At 42.3% G+C, this 19,877-nt stretch overlaps 2 protein-coding genes across 3 annotated transcripts in view; one reads left to right on the top strand and one right to left on the bottom strand.

The window, feature by feature from the left end:
• The first annotated feature begins 716 nt into the window (after positions 1-716).
• On the top strand, positions 717-6,234 carry LOC140730048 (microtubule-associated protein 1 light chain 3 gamma-like). The gene is made up of 4 exons (XM_073050194.1): positions 717-817; positions 910-965; positions 1,056-1,162; positions 5,366-6,234. Exons 1-4 carry the CDS (start codon positions 766-768, stop codon positions 5,529-5,531), a joined length of 381 nt encoding a protein of 126 aa, XP_072906295.1. The 5' UTR covers positions 717-765; the 3' UTR covers positions 5,532-6,234.
• A 3,935-nt stretch (positions 6,235-10,169) lies between these two features.
• Positions 10,170-19,877, bottom strand: part of LOC140730861 (mitogen-activated protein kinase kinase kinase 21-like) — a 146,345-nt gene continuing 136,637 nt past the window's right edge. For both annotated transcript variants that reach the window (XM_073051830.1, XM_073051831.1), the window contains one exon: positions 10,170-19,364. In XM_073051830.1, coding sequence (XP_072907931.1) covers positions 18,943-19,364 — 422 coding nt within the window. In that variant the 3' untranslated portion in view covers positions 10,170-18,942. The remainder of the gene's footprint in view (positions 19,365-19,877) is intronic.

Genomic DNA, 19,877 nt, shown 5'->3' with positions numbered 1-19,877 from the left:
GGAGGACTGGTATGACTTCCACGATCCACTTCTTGATCTCGCAGCCGTTGACTGCCGAGTTTTGTTGGGGACACCACACAGCCATTCCACAGAGTGCTAGAGGAACTCAGCAGGCCAGGCAGCATCTAGGAAAAAAGTACAGTCTTTTTGGGGGCGATGCTGCCTGGCCTGCTGAGTTCCTCCAGCATTTTGTGAGTGTTGCTCGGATTTCCAGCATCTGCAGATTTCCTCTTGTTTGTGATTGAATTAAACCAGTCCATTTTCTCACTGAGGGCATAATTCAATAATGGTTTACCCTGCAGCCAAACTATTGCATCGCATGGGCCGCCATTAGACTTTGGAAATCTTTAACCTCAACTTGTATTGTTTGTAAATGGGAGTGTTAAAGGTAAATTGCAGACATTTGCAATCACTCAGCAGCGCAACCAATGAAATTCTCGGATCGGCTGAATCCCCGGTCGTACTCATATCAGAGTGGAATTTTTTTGATCGACAATCTAAACTATCAGCGAACAAAGATGTTCTGCTAATTGCAAATTATGAACAGATCGTAAGCGATTAGGCACGTGTCTATCACTCGAAGCCGTTCAGAGAAAAATCATTTACAAACATTGCTAAGAATCCGTAAGCGGCTCTTCCCCCGCCCCCGCCCCCCCCCCCATTCCAAGAATACTATGAACTCCAGTCCGGGTTTATCCGCATGCCCATAACTCCATTTAAAAAGGAGACAACGGCGAGTAGGTTAGAAAAGCTGGAGTTTTGGCAATGGCATACCGCGTTCACGGAAACCAACAGTTCAAGAACCAGCAAAGTTTTGGTGAGCTTATCCCCAACTAACAACCCTCGACTACCTCTGCTTGTACTTCAAATGTGATTTTGAGCTGTCTTGTGTCCCTTTCTCCCTCACAGCTGCGAGGAAAGAAGAATCGGCATTTATGCGCTCCAAATACCCTCAGAGGATTCCGGTAAGGTGGTTCCTGCACTGATGACCCACCCCAGCATCTCCACCACTTTGGCTCAAGATTGCCCGTGATCTCTCGTCTTTTCCTCCGCAGGTTATTGTAGAGCGCTATCCCGACGAGAAGTACTTGGGTAACTTGGACAGGATTAAATATTTGGCTCCCCACGACGAACTAATGGGCTATTTCGTTTCTTTCATCAGGTACGAAGCTTGTCTCCGTGTTCTGCTTCAAACAATCCGGCTCTTCATCCCCCAGATAAAGGGGAAGGGTCTTTCCGGTGGGGAATTTGTTTTTGATGTCCTTATCATGGCTGTACACCAGAGACACAACAGGCTGCAGGTGCTGGAGTCTAGAACAAGACTTTTTATTCCTCTCTATAGATGCTGCCTGGCCTGCCGAGTTCCTCCAGGTAGACACATAACCTGTTGAATGTGCAACGACAGTCAGCATCTGCGGAGAGGAATTGGACAGAAAACATTTGCCTGACGAGCTGGGTTCCTCCAGGGTCTTGTGTGTTGCTATGGTGACATTCATCCTGGCTGGGGGTGATTTTAGACCCATTGGACATAGCTGGGATGGAGTCTTTCCAAATGACATCTTCTTGTAGAGAAATTCTCTCTTCAATGCAGTAAGCTTCTGTTTATTCTGACCTTTTGGCAGACTGGTCTGCTGGGGGGGATGTCTACACAGTCCGGAGAGGGTCCAGAGGAGATTCACAAGAATGATCCTAGGGATGAAAGGGTCGATGATAGATAGATAGATAGATACTTTATTCATCCCCATGGGGAAATTCAACATTTTTTCCAATGTCCCATACACTTATTGTAGCAAAACTAATTACATACAATACTTAACTCAGTAAAAATATGATATGCATCTAAAGTCACCCTCTCAAAAAGCATTAATAAATAGCTTTTAAAAAGTTCTTAAGTAGTTTACTTAAATACATTGAGTCCTAACCCCGGCACTTTAACATATCTTACTCCTGGCGGTTGAATTGTAAAGCCGAATGGCATTGGGGAGTATTGATCTCTTCATCCTGTCTGAGGAGCATTGCATCGATAGTAACCTGTCGCTGAAACTGCTTCTCTGTCTCTGGATGGTGCTATGTAGAGGATGTTCAGGGTTTTCCATGATTGACCGTAGCCTACTCAGCTACCGATGTTATACTCTCCAGTACTTTGCCCACGACAGAGCCCGCCTTCCTTACCAGCTTATTAAGACGTGAGGCGTCCCTCTTCTTAATGCTTCCTCCCCAACACGCCACCACAAAGAAGGCCTGTATTTGCTGGAGTCTGGAAGAATTGGGGGGGGGGGGGGAAGGAATCTCCTTGAAATGTATCAAATATTGAAAGGTTTAAAGTAAATGTGGAGAGGATGCTTACAATAGTGGGAGAGTCTAGGATCAGGGGCACGTTCTCAGAATTGAAGGATATCCCTTTAAACGAGAGGATGAATTTCTTTAACCAGAGGATGGTGAATCTATAGAATTCATTGCCACAGATGGCTATGGAGGCCAAGTCATGGGTATATTTAAAACAGGTGGACTGTCATAAGCCTGGCTGTGACAGCAGGGTTGGGCCTGTGGCTAGTGAACACATCACATTAAAACCCAGAGCTAGAGAAATAGCAGAGACCTCATCCTTGGGAAAGGAATGATTAACCAAGAAGATGGGCTACCCCTGGAGATAAATGTGAAAGACTGGCTCAAGACAAAGGACTCTGAGCTACTGTTTTTTTAATATTACAAAATCCTTTATTACAAATATCGGTGCTATACAATATATACAAAACAGTGGCAAACACAATTACTAAACTACAAATAGACAATAGACATTACACCAAAATGTTGCCATCTCTATCCACGATGGCATTTACACCCCGCGGAGCCCAACGGTCTCGAAACTCCTCTAACGTCGCCGTGGACTGCGCGTGTTCTTTTTCAGTATTTACCCGAGCACGAACATACCCTCTAAACATTGCCAGGCAGTCTGCCCAGGGAGATCCTCCTGCCACCCGTTTCCAAGACCCTCGGATGGCGGATTTCGCCAGCCCCAGGAGCAAGTTGACTAGGACATCCTCATCTACTGTTGGGGGTTTATGCCCCAGTAGGGGTAATGGGTGTTAGTAAGTGACAGGTTCATGATTACAAGGGGTGCCAAAGGTGATGGGGAGAATGGGGTTGAGGGAAAATAATCCACCATAATCAAATGGTGGAGCAGATGATGGGCAGAATGGCCTAATCCTGCTCTTGTGGCAATTACCTGATGTGTTGATGTTCCTCCGGCACGTGGTGTTGCTATGGTGACAGTCAACCTGGCTGCGGGTGCTTTAGACGCATTGAAAATGGCTGGGATTGGCATTTTGTTGTGTAACCTGCTGCTGAAGCTTTTTTTTTGCACCTACTTTAGCTCTTGTTAAAGTACCTTTAGCACAGCAGTATGCTGGGGAGTGTTTGTATAATTTTGAGACAACTATTCCCCCTGGTGAGTTTACTTAGACTGCTGTAGTGATTCTGGTGAATGTTCTTTCCTCTTGTCTGGACTGGTTATATTATTGCCTTTGGGTTTGTCCCCATCTATAATGGGCTGTTCACATTCTGCAAGTGCTGGAACACTGATCTCTCAATGCTCCCATCTAATTAAATACAGGGAAACTGTTTAAAGGCAAAAAGTTGCAGGTGAGATATACCCAATTAAACCAACTTTATAGACAGGAGTAGGCCATTCGGCCCTTCTAGCCAGCACCACCATTCACTGTGATCATGGCTGATCATACACAATCAGTACCCCGTTCCTGCCCTCTCCCCATATCCCTTGACCCCGCTATCTATAAGAGCTCTATCTAACTCTCTCTTGAATGCATCCAGAGACTTGGCCTCCACTGCCTTCTGGGGCAGAGCATTCCACATATCCACCACTCTCTGGGTGAAAAAGTTTTTCCGCATCTCAGTTCTAAATGGCCTACCCCTTATTCTTAAACTGTGGCCTCTAGATCTGGACTCGCCCATCAGCGGGAACATGCTTCCTGCCTCCAGCGTGTCCAATCCTTTAATAATCTTATATGTCTCAATCAGATCCCCTCTCATCCTTCAACTTTCTCTACTCTGCAAGCTTGAGTTGCTGATGAAGGTTTTGGGATTAGTTTTATCACAAGCAAGAGAAAATCTGCAGATGCTGGATGTTTTGAGTCTAAATCTAAGCCTTTATGATTACTACAGTTCACAAGTGTGATGATTTGTGAAGCCATAGTTGCACTTCTGAATAGGGTTTTATATCACTGACATGTGAAATTTGTTTTGTAGCAGTATAGCACAACACATAAAATTTAAGTTGCAGTATGAAATAAGTAATGTAAGATGAACTAGGTCTTTCGAACCTTTCAGAAATGTGGTGGAGGAGGGGAAGAAACTCCTAACATACTGTGTGGATCTTTGGGCTCCTCTCATTACTACCATCAGGGAGTTGGAAGGGGACGCATCCTGGATAGTGGGATTATTGATGGTCAATGGAACTAGGCAGAATAGCAGTTTAGCACAGATTAGATGGGCCAAAGGGCCTGTTTCTGTGCTGTTCTCCACAGCTCTTATGGTGAAAGTGTAAAAAGTTTTCTACTGAATTGAACTGGAGCAGAAAGCTGAATTGGTGGAAGAAAAGGGGTTGATGTCAGGGAGGGAAATTGAATGATGTGGCGAGGCAGGGCTGAGAAGCAAATTGAATTGAAGTGTACTTTCACTGAATAGAATGCTAGCTAATGGCTCTGTATCAGTCCTCTGATTTCTGCCCGAACACTATCATTGCATTATTTTTGTAAATTGCAGTAATTTTGTCTTTGCACTGTACAATTGCCACAAAACCAAAAATCAACTTTATTTGCCAAACACATTTACACATCCAGTATTAAGAATTTGATCAGGGAAATGACATGCAACTGAAAAGCAACATTCAACAGATAATGAATTGTATAAAGTTGATGTGAATATGGAATAAAATGTGCCTTAATACATGTGCATATTTGTAAACAGCACATGGGGGGGAAGTGGTTTTAAGTATTTATAGTGCTGTTATTTGGGGGGGGGGGGTGCAGGTTGGTAACTAGAATGGTTGGTCAAATTAATTGCCTGGCAGAAGGAACTTTTTAAGATGATGTGAAGTTTCTAATAGTGCTTTTCAGAAGGGAGTTTTTGGAAACAGTGATTTGTAGGATTGGTAGTTCCATGATATTTTTTTTCCCTGCCTTCTGCTTTGTCATGAACACAAGTCCTGCCCTGATGGTAGACTGCAGCCAATGACTTAAACTTAATGTTACTTGAGTAATGATGAGTCCTGGTCTGAGTTCTTAAACAGTGGCCCACTGGATTTGCTTGCGCTGTTCTTATCGGCTGGGTTTTGTCCTCCCCACAGGAGCCGGTTAGCTCTGAAACCCAGTCAAACTTTCTACCTGGTGGTGAAGAGGAGAACCCTTACCAATATGTCTGCCACCCTTGGAGAACTGGACCAGGAATTCAGGGATTCTGATGGCTTCCTCTACTTTTACTACGTGTCTCAGGAGATGTTTGGTACAAGCTAGTGAGGATCGGATATGATTTGGAGTAACATCTGGAACAGAAAACTTGATTTGATATTGCCTTGACACTGTAGGAATTAGGTTTAGCAGGTGAAAATTTAACTACTGGGAATGGTTATGGTGGACACTGGTTTTTATTAAGCTAATTTTGTTTTAATGAATCACTAAAATTGCCCTGTAGAGGTGGTGTACTGATCCGGGGAAAAGGAGATTCGGCATAAGTAAATTAAACAGATGGGCACAGTTTGGTATCACTGCAAACCTAATGTCCACATTTACTAACTTGTATGTTCTACCCACGAGACTTGAGTCCGGAGAAAGAGTGAACTGGTGCACTGCAGGACCTAACTGTCCTTCCTTGTTGTTAATAACTAATTCTAATTTAAAGTTCTTATTTGCACATGAGTACATTCATTACTTTGGCCTGATTGTATAAGCTGCTCGTGATCCTGCCACCAATGTTTTGTGTTTATTGGCATTCCCTCTGCTCTTTCGAAGAACTATCAAATGTGAATTCCAATTTTTAACAATCGACAAAGTTCATTAAAGCTCCTGTTTATGAACATTCTAGAGATTAAGACATAGACTATTTACTTCCAAATGGTGTCTTGGGAAAACATTGGGTGTTGCAGATGTTGTAGTAAGGGCACGTTTCACTATGTACTTAGCGGCCACTTTATTAGGTACATCTGTATGCCTTAATATCTGTCAGCCAATCATGTGGCAACAACTCAATGCATTTGGACATGGGCAGAGGCTCGGATGTTCAGACGAAACATCAGAATGTGATCTCAGTGACTTTGACAGCAAAGTGATTGTTGGAGCCAGACAGGGTGGTTTGAGTACCCAACTGCTGATCTCCTGGGATTTTTCTCAGTCTCAAGAGTTTACAGAGAATGGTGTGAGAAACAAACATCCAGTGAGCAAAGTTCTGTGGGTAGAAATAATTTAAGGAGAATGGCTTGAAGGGTTTAAGCTGACAGGAAGGCAACAGTAATTCAAATGACCACACATTACAACAGTGGTGTTCAGAAGAGCATCTCTGGACACACAACATGCCAGACCTTTATGGATGGGCTACAACAGCAGAGGCCATGCGTCACATCAGTGGTGGGAAAGTTAATGGAATGTATTCTAAGATGCTGGATATGTAATTATTTGGATAGACAGGGATTGATGAGGGACAGTTGGCATCACTTCGTGCATGGTGGGTTGTGTCTAACTAATCTTATAGATTTTTGAGGTAATTACCAGGAAGGTTAATGAAGGCAAGGCAGTGGATGTTGTCTACATGGACTTCAGCAAGGTATTTGACAAGGTCCCACCTGGGAGGCTAGTCAAGAAGGTTTAGTCACTTAGCATTCAAGATGAGATAGTAATTTGGATTAGACATTGGTTTTGTGGGAGGAGCAGAGAGTATATGGTTGCCTCTCTGGAGGTTTGTGACTAGTGGTGTGCTGTAGAGATCAGTGCTGGGTCTGTTCTTCATCTATATCAACAATCTGGATGATAATGTGGCAAATTTGCAGATGACGCTGGGAGTAGTGGACAGTGAGGAAGACTATCAAAGCTTGCAGTGAGATCTGGACTAGCTGGAAAAATGGCAGGTAGAACTTAATGCAGACATGTGCTTTGTGTTGCACTTTGGGGGGACCAAGCAGGGCAGTGGTAGGGCATTTGAGCCGAGTAGATCAAAGGGATCTGAGAATGCAGGTCAACGATTCACTGAAAGTGGCATCACAGGTAGATAGTCACATAGAAAGCTTTTGGCACATTGGCCATCATAAATCAAAGTGCTGAATACAGTAGATGTGACATTATGTTGAAGTTGCATAAGACATTGAGGCCTAATTTGGAGTATTGTGTGCAGTTTGGGTTGCCTGTCTAAAGGAAAGATGTAAATAAGGTTGAAAGAGTACGGAGAAAATTTACAAGGATGTTGCTGGGCCTGGAGGATCTGAGTTGCAGGGGAAGACTGAATCGGTTAGAACTTTATTCCCTAGAACATCAAAGATTGAGAGGAGATTTGGTAGAGGTATACAAAATTTATAAAGTACAGACAGGGTAAATGCAAGCAGGGTTTTTCCACTGAGGTTGGGTGAGACTAAAACTAGAGATCATAGTTTAAGGTGAAAAGTGAAATGTTTAAGCAGAACATGGGGGAAATTTTCTTCTCAGGGTGGTGAGAGCCAGCGCTAGTGGTGTATTGCAATTTCAACGTTTGAGAAGTTTCGGTAGGTACATAACGACAGTAGGGGGTATGGAGGACTATGGTTCGGGTGTAGGTCGATGGGACTAGTCAGTTTAAATGGTTTAGCATGAATTAGATGGGCCAAATGACCTGTTTTTTGTGCTGTAGTTTTCTATGACTGGATGATTTTTCTATGTGACTATAACTCTTCATGATCCATCCTTAAATGTTTTAACTTGTATACTCCACCTAATTAAAGATTAGCTTTATTTGTAACATCAAAATATGCAGCGACTGTCATTTGCATCAACGGCCAACAGCCCAAGGATGTTCTACGGGCAGCCTGTAAGTGTAGCTGTGCTTCTGACACCCACAACTCAGTAACCCTAGCCTGTAGTAGTTTGGAATGTGGGAGGAAGCCTCCATGGTCATGAGGTGAGCACGAACGCCCACAGACAGCGGAAGGAATTGTACCCCAACTGGTAATTGCTGGCAGTGTAATGGCATTGTGCTACCATGCTGCACAGCTGATGCTCCAGCCAGAATTAAACTATTACAAATACTTCCCTGTTAACTTAGTGCTCGTTTATCATCCCATTCCTGACGAGCTGCAACAGCAAGGTGTTGCAGATCACGCACGAAGTTTTGTGTTTGGGTCTGGTCACCTTGTTATAGGAGCAATGTACAAAATCTGCAGCGACTCAGCAGGGCAGATAGCACATGGAAAGTTTGGACAGGCTGCAGAGGGGATTCACCAGGATGCTCTCTGAATTAGAAGGCCTATCTTCTGAGGAAAGTTGGAGTGATCTAGTGCTTTCCTCTTTAGAGGGAAGGAAGATTTACCATGCCCGCCCCCCCCCCCCACCCCCGTGCAATTGGATCCTGGATTTCCTCACTTGTAGACCCCAGTCAGTTTGAATTGCCAAAAGCTCCATCAGCACAGGAGCGCCACAGTGATGTGTACTTAGCCCCTTTCTCTACTCACTATACACCTATGACTGTGTGGTTAAGTTTAGCTCCAACACCATATACACATTTGCTGATGACACCACTATTGGGGGCTTTATCAAAGGGGGTGATGAATCAGGAGGGAGATTGAAAACCTGGCTGAATGGTGTTATAACAGCAACCTCTCGCTCAGTGTCAACGAGACCAGTGAACTGGTTGTAGACTGCGAGGGGGAAACCAGAGGTCCATGAGCTAGTCATCATCAGAGGTGGAGAGGGTCAGTAACTTAAAACAACTGGGTATCACCATCTCAGAGGACCTGCCCTGGGCCCATCATATAACAGCACCTCCACTTCCTCAGGAGTCTGTGGAGATTCAGCATCATCAAAAACTTCGTCAAACTTCTAGCGATGTGTGGTGGAAAGTGTGCTGACTGGCTGCATTATGGCCTGGTATGGAAATACCAATGCCTTTGAGTGGAAAATCATACAAAAGGTAGTGGGTTCAGCTGAGTACGTTCTAACCATATAAAATGTTCCATCATCAAAGATCCTCACCACCCTGGCCATGCTCTTTTCTCACTATTGCCAGCAGGTAGAAGGTAGAGGAGCCTCAGGATTCACACCACCACATTCAAGTATAGTTACTACCCCTCAACCATCAGCCCCTTGAACAAAAGGGGATAACTACACTCATTCTACCTCTGGTGTTCTCATTTTAAGGACACTTTTATCTTGTTATTTCATGCTTGTTATTTATTGCTATTTATTTATATCTGCATTTCCATTCATCCTGTTTATAGTTACTGTTCTATAAATTTGCTAAGTATGCCTGCAGAAAATAGAATCTCGAGGTTGTATGTGGTGATGTGTATGTACTCCGATAATAAATTTTACTTTCAACTCTGAAGATGAGCTGTGACTTTGATAAGAGTACAAGACAATAAAAACATAGACAGTGGATAGCCATAGGCATTTCCCCCAGAGCAGCAACGGCTAACACGAGGACGTAATTGGAAGGAGGTGCGATGGCAGGAGATGTTATTTCTTTTTAGCAGAGTGGTGTGTGCACAGAAGTCTCTGCCTGGGGTGGTGGAGGAGCAGGTACATTAGGGGCATGTAGGTAGGCAAATAGGTGATAGAAGAAATGGAGGACTATGTGAGAAGGAAGGGGGAGATTGATCTTGGTGAAGGTTAGGTCGGCACAACATTGTGGGCTGAAGGGCCTACACAGCTGTTCTGATTGGCCAACATCCATCATGAACAAATTAAAGCAACCAAGCCACATTTAACGGTAAGGTTTTAACATACTGTCCTTTTGTCTGTTCCACTTGTCATGAATCAATTAAAAATTCCACTCATCTGCATTCAATCCTGGGATAACAGTCATTCCTATCATTAAACTCAATTATCTACCCATGACATTGCTGCTTGTGGGAGCATCCCATGTAGTGGCTCGGTTAAATTTCCCACATTCCAACAGAGAAGCACAGCAAACAAAAGTTTACTGAAAAATTGGGGTTTTATTAAAACTGATATACATCTGATGTTGATCAAAAGAGCCAGCTAGCAAAATTATCACATACAAATAGAAAGTGATCCAGTGATTACTTTTCTTTTGACAGTACTGAGTGTCAAATACAAAATTTAAAAAAATTATAACTACAGGAGTAATATTCAGTAGTACCAACATTGTGTTGTCAATTTGTACCGTGTTCATTCACTTCCAGGTAGCACGTGTGATTCGAGCTGGAATGTAGCCACCTCTGACCCACAGCACAAGTGAAACTGACAATCAGAGCACACCGCCCAATTACATCCACTCCATGTCAGTTTACAGGATCCAATTGAGACACAATATTCCTCTCATAATTTAAACAGCTTCTTATTTTCAGGCAAAACATGTGCAGGTATCTTGACCACACCAAGGTTTTATAATGAGGAGTGATTTGTAACCCAGACGTCACAGGTTGTTCAACCAAAATACTTTGCAGGTTGTTTTTGCTTTTTCAGCATCTTACATTTTTGGAATGTGAAGTTTTAACTTGGTTAGAACATGCACGTAACATGGTGGCAAATACAACGTCAAAAAAGAGTATATTCTAAAGCTTGGTCTATTTTATTAGGATTGTGGTCATCAAGACTTTATGTGGAAGGTTTCAATCCATTCCAACATCTGCTGGCTCTTTGCTCTGACCCACTGTTAAAATAGACCTTAAGGCACAGAAATAAGGTGATTTACACATCAGACTTCCACATAACAGTCCTACACCAGGAAGGACAAACACCTGGAGCAGTTTGACAGTTCCTGTGGAAATGAAAACTGGCATAATACTTTCATTCTGTAAAAAATGTTTGTTTACTCAGCATAACAGATGAGGAAGCAGAAGGAAAACTGACGTTAGCAATTAGCAAATGAGTAATTCATACCGACAGGGCATTCTTTATTTGAACAGTACAGCACCGTACAGTCCCTTCGGCCCACAGCATTGTGCCGGGCTTTTAACCTACTCTAAGATCAACCAAACCCACATAGCCCTCCATTTTTCCATCATTCATCTGCTTCTCTAAGAGTCTCTTAAATGTCCCTGACGTATCTGCCTCTACCACCAGCCCTGGCAGCACGCTCCATGCACCTACCACTCTGTGTCAAAAAAAATCTGCCTTTTACATCCTCTCCTATACTTTCCTACAAATACCCTAAAGTTATACCCCTCATATTAGCCATAATAATGCTTAGTCATTGTATGAAATTTAATATTATGAGAGGCATGCATAGGGTAGAAAATCAGAACCTTTTGCCTGGGGTAGAAATGTCACACCAGAGTATATGCTCTTAAGGTTACAGGAGGAAGTTTAAAGGTGAAGTGAGTGGGAAGTTTTTTTAAAACTGAGTGGTAGGTGCCTGGAATAGGGGTAAGTTCTGGAAGCAGGCATACTGGAGGAATTTGTTTCAGCTCTTCTGGTCAAACGAGCCTGTGCCACCCAATTACACCATGTGACCAATAGTGTTGCTCTACAATACAGTACCGCCCTGAAGTTTAGGAGACTTTTAGAAAGACACACCAATACTGGAGGAAAATGGATGATACACAGCAGGACATTTCATATCAATTGCCATCAAGATCAGCATATCATGAGCTGAATGGCCTGTCCGTTCCTTTTATTTTCTTTAAAAGGTAGCAGGGATGAGAAATTAAAGAGCCTATCTGAATACTTTCCGTTTTGTTATGGAAAGATGCAAGGTTTTCCCTATAGTCACACATTTCTGGATAGAAAGGAGAAATCAAAAGGGTACTTGAGGCTGCTTATTGTTCAGAAGAGAATTATAAATAAGACACAGGAACAGAATTAGGCCACTCGGCTGATCAAGTCTGCTCCAATCATGGCTAATTTATTATTCTTCTCAACCCCATTCTCCTGTCTTCTTGTAATCTTTGATGCCCTTACAAATCAAGAACCGATCAACCTCTGCTTTAAATATACTCACTGACTTGCCCTTCCTAGATATCTGTGGCAATGGATTCCACGGATTCACCACTCTCTGGCTAAAGAAATTCCTCCTCATCTCTGATCTAAAAAAAAACAATGATTTAACAGGGGGTAAGCTACCAGGTCCAAATTTTAGTTATGCACAGCACTAGCCCTGTAGAAAAGATGCCGTCTCCCTCCATGGGTCATAGCTTTACACTTAGTGGATTGGCTTAATGAAAGGTTGGATAAATTAGGGACCAAGTTCTATATGCATGAATCAGATTTGATTCAAGTTGCTTGAATAGGTTTCATATCACTATTAATAATAGATGCTGCTTGTTATCAATGCAGCTTGAAAGGGATTAGACCATCTAGCCACACTGTGCTAATTTCAAAACAATAACTATAAAACTACATTACACTAATGCACTCTGAGGAGGGAGTTACCCAGATACCATTGCATAATAGACCAGGTTTTCAAATTTATTTATTTATTATTTATTAACCTTCTAACTGGTACGTCTTTGGACTGTGGGAGGAAACCGGAGCACCCGGAGAAAACCCATAAGCTCACGGTAAGAACATATAAGCTTTTAACAGATGGCGACGGAATTGAACTCTGAACTTTGATGTCCCAAGCTATAATAGCATCGTGCTAACCATGACACTATCCAATCAAGCTTCCAGTTGTAATAAAACAATTGCTGATTATGAGTGGACATCTTAAGGAGCCAGCTGTTTAAAGAAAGGAGCCGAGAAAAAGTGGAGATGAATCTATGTGGTGACTTGCACATTATTTTTAGGATGAAGTTCTTTTGAACTGTGGACATTGCTGTAGTTATGAGGCACACTTTGCAGAGTATGAAACATTGCCAGGCTTCTGGTAATAAGCTAGTTTTAAAGAAATATCTCAAGTGACAAGAATGTTTACAAAATCTGTGTACTGTTCAAAATAGATACAATCAAACTTAATGTCTCATTGGGATAGAAGCAGTCCCTAGCAGTTATGTTACAGCTGGACAGATTTTTAAGATCAGATTTACGAAGATACTGTCAGGGCTGAAGAATTTTAGGTAAGGGAGAGGAAGTGAGTGGTCTAACTGTGGTTATTCTCACTGCAACAAAGGAGTCCAGGGGGAGGTTTAATTGAAATGTCAAAATTGTAAATATCCCAGCCAGAATGAATCCTTTCCCTATCAGAGGTCAATAACCAGATGCAGTCAATAGTTAGGAGGACAGCATTTATAACTCCTTTCTCTATGGTATGCTGGATGCTGTACCCACAATGCATTTAATATCTGAGCTTCTGTAACCTACAAGATTCAAGGATGGAGGATGTTAAACTGGATTACATTAAAACCCTTTTATGTGTTGGCATGGATGCAGGAGTGAATAGTCCACTGTGGTGATGGCTTTCCCGCTATCATTTTTATTGAGAGTGCAGAATAAAACAAACTATTTCAGCTTGCCATGATTGTCTCAGATAGAGTCTCTAACTTGGAAGGCGAAAATATGCTTGAACCTGCTTTCCTCTATCCAGCACCTACAAGTCAATACCAGGTCCAAGATTTAAAGTGTTTACAGTTAGAGTAACATCTTCTACTCCTGCTGTCAATAGGATAATGTCATAAAGCACAAGAGATTCAGCAGATGCTGGAAAACCAGAGCCACACACAAACACGCAAAATGCTAGAGGAACTCAGCTGGTCAGGCAGCATCTATGGAAATGAATGAACAGTCAACATCTCAGGTTGAGAAGGAAAGGGGAAGGTGCCAGAGTGAAAAGGTGGGGGAGAGGAAGGGGTATAGCTGGAAGATGATAGGTGAAGCTAGGTGAGTGGGAAAGGTCAAGGGCTGGAGAAGAAGGAATCTGATAGCAGAGGAAAGTGGGAAGAGGGGACCCAGGGGTAAGTAATAGGCAGGTGAGAAGAAGTGAAAGGTCAGAGTGGGGAATTGAGGAAGGTTTTGTTTTTCTTAAACCACAAACTTGTCACTTATCACCCAACTTGAAAGCTGAGTACGGACGACATAAGGATTCCTTATTGTGATAATATATTTTAACTGAACACGTGTAATGAAGATATTGATAGAATAGCCTTGATGGGAGGTGAGGGAATAGATAGAAATTCAATGGACCTTTAATTGGAACAGGCTGCCAGTGCAAGTGGGTTTGATTTCAAATTTAGATAGGTACATGGATGGGTGGGGTATGGTGCAGGTTGATGGGACTAGGCTTGGTATGGACTAGTTTCCAAAGGTCCTGTTTTTGTGCTGTACTATTCTCTGATGATGGAGAAAGAAAATTATTCAAGTATTAAATGTAAAAGTAGTCTCACTTAGGCACCACCCCTTGCTGGGGTATAAAGTTCATGGGTATCTTACCAACCCTCAGTGGCCACTTTAGTGCTCATCAATGCAGATATCTAATCAGTCAATGATGTGGCAACAACTCTCTGCATAAAAGCAGGTAGACATGGCCTTGAGGTTCACGTGTCGTTCAGACTAAATATCAGGATGGGGGAGAAATATGATCTTTGACCATGCAATGAGTGCTGGTGCCAGACAGGGTGGTCTGAGTATCTCAGAAACTGCTGATCTCCAGGGATTTCACACACAGCAGTCTCCAGAGTTTACAGAGAGTGGTGTGAAACACAAGTATCCAACGAGTAGCAGTTCTATGGGTAGAAGACCAGTTCTGAACGCACAGCACATTGAATGTTGAAGTGGAAGGGCTACAGCAGCAGGAGACCTTGACCATACTCTCAAGTGGCCACTTTATTAGGTACAGGCGCTAGCTAATAAAGCGGCCACTAAGTATATGTGCAGTTAACACAACAAGGATTAAACATTTATACCCACACCCAATGTTCTCTCACGCAGTGACAGAAGCCCATTTCAAAACTGAGCTAAAATTATTATTCTGAAACAGAAAGAATACTTCTATTAAAATTACCGGGGGCGGGGGGGATGTAATTTAAAATGGACACGCAGAGTTATTCATTATTTACTTTATACTACTTATTCACAGATTTAGACAATTAACATTAAATACTGCACCCACTGTGTTACATCTTAAAATCAGAGCAAGGCTCTGGGAGGGTAGGGGCAGCAAGAAATCGGTACGTCATTTTCAACCCAGAAGCACTGGAAAGATGGACCAATTTCCCCATATATATTGGGGATCAAGTTAAATTTGACTGACCATTGATACATAGGTATTTCAGATGAAGTTTTAGTCACTACAGCTTAGAAACAGGCCTGTCGGACCATCTAGCCTGTGCTGAACTTTTAATTTGCCTAGTCTCTGCACCCAGACCATAGGCTCCATACCCCTCCCATCCTCATACCTTCCAAATTTCTCTTAAGTTTCTCCTTTAATCAGTTTTATTAGTCAACAAGTTATTGGAAGCACAGATTGGCTGTGATCTAATTAAATGAATACGCCTGAGGGGTCTATAAGCTTAGGCATGCATTAGAAGGCAAGAGATCATTTTACCTCATGTAAATCCTGGCACTGATCAAGCTTCATTTACAAAAACTGTTGTTTTTAAAACTAAGATGTTCAAAGGGAACCGGTTTCTGCAATTATTGTTTTTACAAGACATGATTGTGAAATCAAAATAACGATTTCTTTTTTAATGTTTATTAAGGATTTTTGAACCATAGGTACTGTACATTGAAGAGGGACACAAAACTGAGCAACATAAGTACCCTGATATCAAGATTCCCCAACAGAACTACCATTATCCTTTCCTGGGACTTGACATGGACCAAGCCTGCTTGGCAAAATATAAAACATGTTCTTATTTAATACCTAAGATTTTACATAAATATTATTCAAAGTCTCATACTGCAGTAAAAATACAACTAAACAAATATATAAAGCAGCATCTTCCAGTGAAAAGACCTTTGACAGATGACTTATAAAGTGGAACAGTAGCTTACGTATTTTACCAAAAAAAAATCAATGCACAAGTATATCGTATGATTTCAGTAGCAAGGATAAGAATCAGTCACACTGAATGTACAATAATTAAGCTTCCAAAACAAACTATTTGTATTTGAACAGAGGTAAAAAGGTGGTGATATTCCAACATCCAGTTATGTGACAAAAAATGTAGCTAGATCTTAAAATACATGTTAACACTGACAAGATGAATCAGTTGAATTATAGGTCTTAAAGCGGAACAGTTTCTATATTAGTTTAATTACCAGACAGATTAAAACAACACGACATTCTCTGACTGTGAAAAATACACCCTTTAAAACATATCTGAACCCCTTTAATAATACTCTGGCTGCAAATGACTGCATAACAAAAAGGAGGCAAAATCAGCAGGGATACAGGGTCCTCTCCCCCCGAACATTTCCCATTTAACATGAGGAACTTTGCCCCTTATACCCAGCTGCTATTGAAGACTATACCCTCTCTGGAGCTCTAGCACCAAACATCACTCAACCACATGGACGGGCTGCACCAACTGAGGACATCTGCAGGAATAATGGAATCACATCAGAAAGTAAAAGGAAACGATGGCCGATTAGTAAACTCTCAGTGGCCTTAACTGCATATGGACTCTCAGGCTGTGCTGCTGTGATGTAAAAGCCCTATGCTAATCCCAAGCACAACTTAAAAAACAGAGTAATATATGCATTTTGAAGTACAATACCCCAGAATTTTTTGATTTCACAGATCTAGTACTTTAAAAAAAAATCAGTGTACAGAAATCCATAATACTAAACTTCAAATACTAATTCTGGCTTTTCATGTCCTGTGGAATGTCATATTTACTAATAAATTAGCCAGCTATGATATCCAAAGTGTTTCACATTAATGTGAATATCACAAAATGTGAAGGCTTGCAGCCTTAATTGATTGAGGTGTGGTAGTTAATTGCACCCTGGAAGCATCTATAGTAAGTAGCAAGGCCAATGGGTATTGGAATGCATTGAGGGCACTGCAGTACAAGTCAGAACATATTTTTAAAAAAGTCAAACTCTGTGACAGCTAGAAAGAAATCAGTGTTTAAAACCATCGACAGATCTGTAAAAGTCACATCTTCAGCATAATGAATACACTTCACACAGATCTCTTTTCCTCAAAGGCTTGTCACAAATGGTGAGAACTAGCAGCAGATTTGTTTTAATTTAAAAAATGCTTACCGAGCTGAACAGCTGAAAAGATACATTAATAAATAAGGCAGCAGGCAAGTGGAAAACAACTCATAATCAACAAGCTTTTCAGAAAGCCCAAGCAATGATTTTTTTACCCCTAAGAAAATCAAGGAAGCTCCATAAAACAGTTGTTCCACTACTTCCAGTGTTCGAACAGTATTCAGCATAAATTTTAAAAGATAAAATCCTTAACGGCATTCTTGGGCACAACTTTCTGAAATTTATCTTCCAGAACTAGTAAGCTATTGATCCCAGAGATAAGAAATTTGAAAGATAGCCCTCTGAAATCACTAGGAGAGGTTGGAGACTGAGAAATAATTGCACACCAAGACCACATTCAAGTGGCGAGATCTTAATTCCTTTTCTATGTGGTAGAGTTTGCTCTGTATAACGATCAGCGTATCCCTGTGAGAGAACAACAGGAAATATCCGCTTTGTTCCCTCAAGTTTTTCCTCTCAACCTTTTCTGGAAAGATACTTGTTTCCTCAATGGCAGGTAAGTTCCAAATACATCCCGTTGCCCAGGTTTCCGGAGTTCTGTTCAGGGTCTCAGCAGTTTCAATATGAGAGCCAGCACATTTCCCAGTTCAGTTCTATCAAGGCCCACCACTGGGTGAATAGATTGGCACAGCATCTGGTGCTACAGACAACTGCCCAAGATCAGGGAGATACTCCGGGACTATGTGTCTGCATGTCACTCCTTTACACACAAATCTGGAGCACATTTAGTTGATAAAGGATAATGAATGATCATTTTACTGAACTTGCATAGCACTAAAACTCCTGAGCATTTGAGGAGACACTTGCAGTGTGGTAGCAGAGATGTTGTTTCTGGACTGGTACCCAGTACAACAGCAGGGAATATGAATTCAAGTAACTCAATAAACTTAACTACCGCAGCTAGTAATATTGACTGAGAAACTACCAGATTGTCATAAAAGCCCATCTTGTCAGCTCTGTGAACACTTGCCACCCATACCTGGTCAGGCCTGTATGTGACCACCCAACCCCCCCCCACCGATGCTGAAGAGCAATTTGATCGGCCAACAACCAGAGCCTGTGAACAATTAAAAGGGAGACTGCCTCTACGTACAGCTTAGACTCTAATAGACAGAATTAAACTTTACGGCAGCAAGTGGATGTACCCTAGATATCTTCGTGGTCATGGTGCAATGCAAACTGGTCAAGTCTAAACCCTCACCATAAATATGGAGGCTGCCCAAAATTACTACAGATTAAACTCTGATATTCAAAGTGCAAAATACCACCAGCTAGTGTAAAACTGTCCTTCCACTCTCACATTGAGTGAATTGATCCTCCTTTACTCAAATCCGACAGCCAGAGCAGGGATAAGCACTTGTGTATCAGCTTACCCGAGATCACATCCAGCTCAGGTTCAGGACCTGAAAGTGGGGTGTTAATGGAGAGAGCCAAGCCATGAGTTAGCAACCAAAATCTGCTGTGATTAGGGGGCAGCACAAGGGTCTACAACAGAAAAATGCCGAGAGAAAACAAAATATACATTCTGTTCACATTTTTTTCTTTCCAAACAAGGTTCAACGCATTCATGAAATTGCTCTTGCAAGTAAAGGAACGAGGCGTAGTCCCATCTGCAAGGCAGTGAGTGCTAAAACATGAACTCTCTCTCCAGTTTGAAATCACTGGGTCTGCTGGGCTGGGACTCCCCCCTGCACAGGGGAACTGTGCCATCCTGGCACTGGCCTTCAACGTCCATGTCAAGTAGAGAGCAGGCACCAAAAGGCAAACGGGGGCATCGCTCGGCAGCGAGGAGTGCGTCCAATGTAGGCACTGTGGCATCTGCGGAGTCTTTCTGGATGAGCGAGTGAGACACAAACCGCCAGGGGTCCGTTCTGATTTGGGGCAGGGATGGCCGTGGCCTGGGTACAGCATCCCCGGAGTTTGGTCTCTCAGGCGGCACATCCCTTTTGGGAGTCCTTCTCCTCGCAGACGCTGGGTACAGGGACTTGGGATCTGGAAGACGCGGGAACTCGGACTCTCTGCATGGACTGACGTCTGCAACTCCGTTAGCTAAAAGAAATATTTGAAAGTAAGCATCAGTGGCTTTACCTCAACACAAGAGATTCTGCAGATGTCGGAAATCTAGAGCAACATACACAAAATGCTGAAGGAACTCAGCAGGTCAGGCAGCATCTACGGAAATGAATAAACAATTGACATTTCACGCCGAGAGCCTTTATCAGTCCTGACGAAGGGATACAGGTCAACTGTCTGTTCTCCTCTCTAGATGCTACTTGACCTGCCGAGTTCCTCCAGCATCCCGTGTCTGCTGCTAACAACCACCTGAAAAAGGAAGATGCTACAAAGTAAACATGTCTTAAATACAATTAATTCTATCGTCCAGCATCTACACCTAGTCCAAGCTGACACAATGTAGAATTCCAGTGCTGACACTTAACTGGCCAATGAATAAAGTCTACAATCAGGGTTGTACTACGCACCAAAGCACACCTCCTACCACCTTCCAAATACTGTTTCACATGTAACAGTAATTAGAGTGGCAAGAGTCATGTGACACAGAAA

Source organism: Hemitrygon akajei, chromosome 7, assembly GCF_048418815.1.
Source record: "Hemitrygon akajei chromosome 7, sHemAka1.3, whole genome shotgun sequence".
In the NCBI taxonomy this organism is placed as follows: Eukaryota; Metazoa; Chordata; class Chondrichthyes; order Myliobatiformes; family Dasyatidae; genus Hemitrygon; species Hemitrygon akajei.
This window is presented reverse-complemented; position numbering and strand designations above follow the sequence as displayed.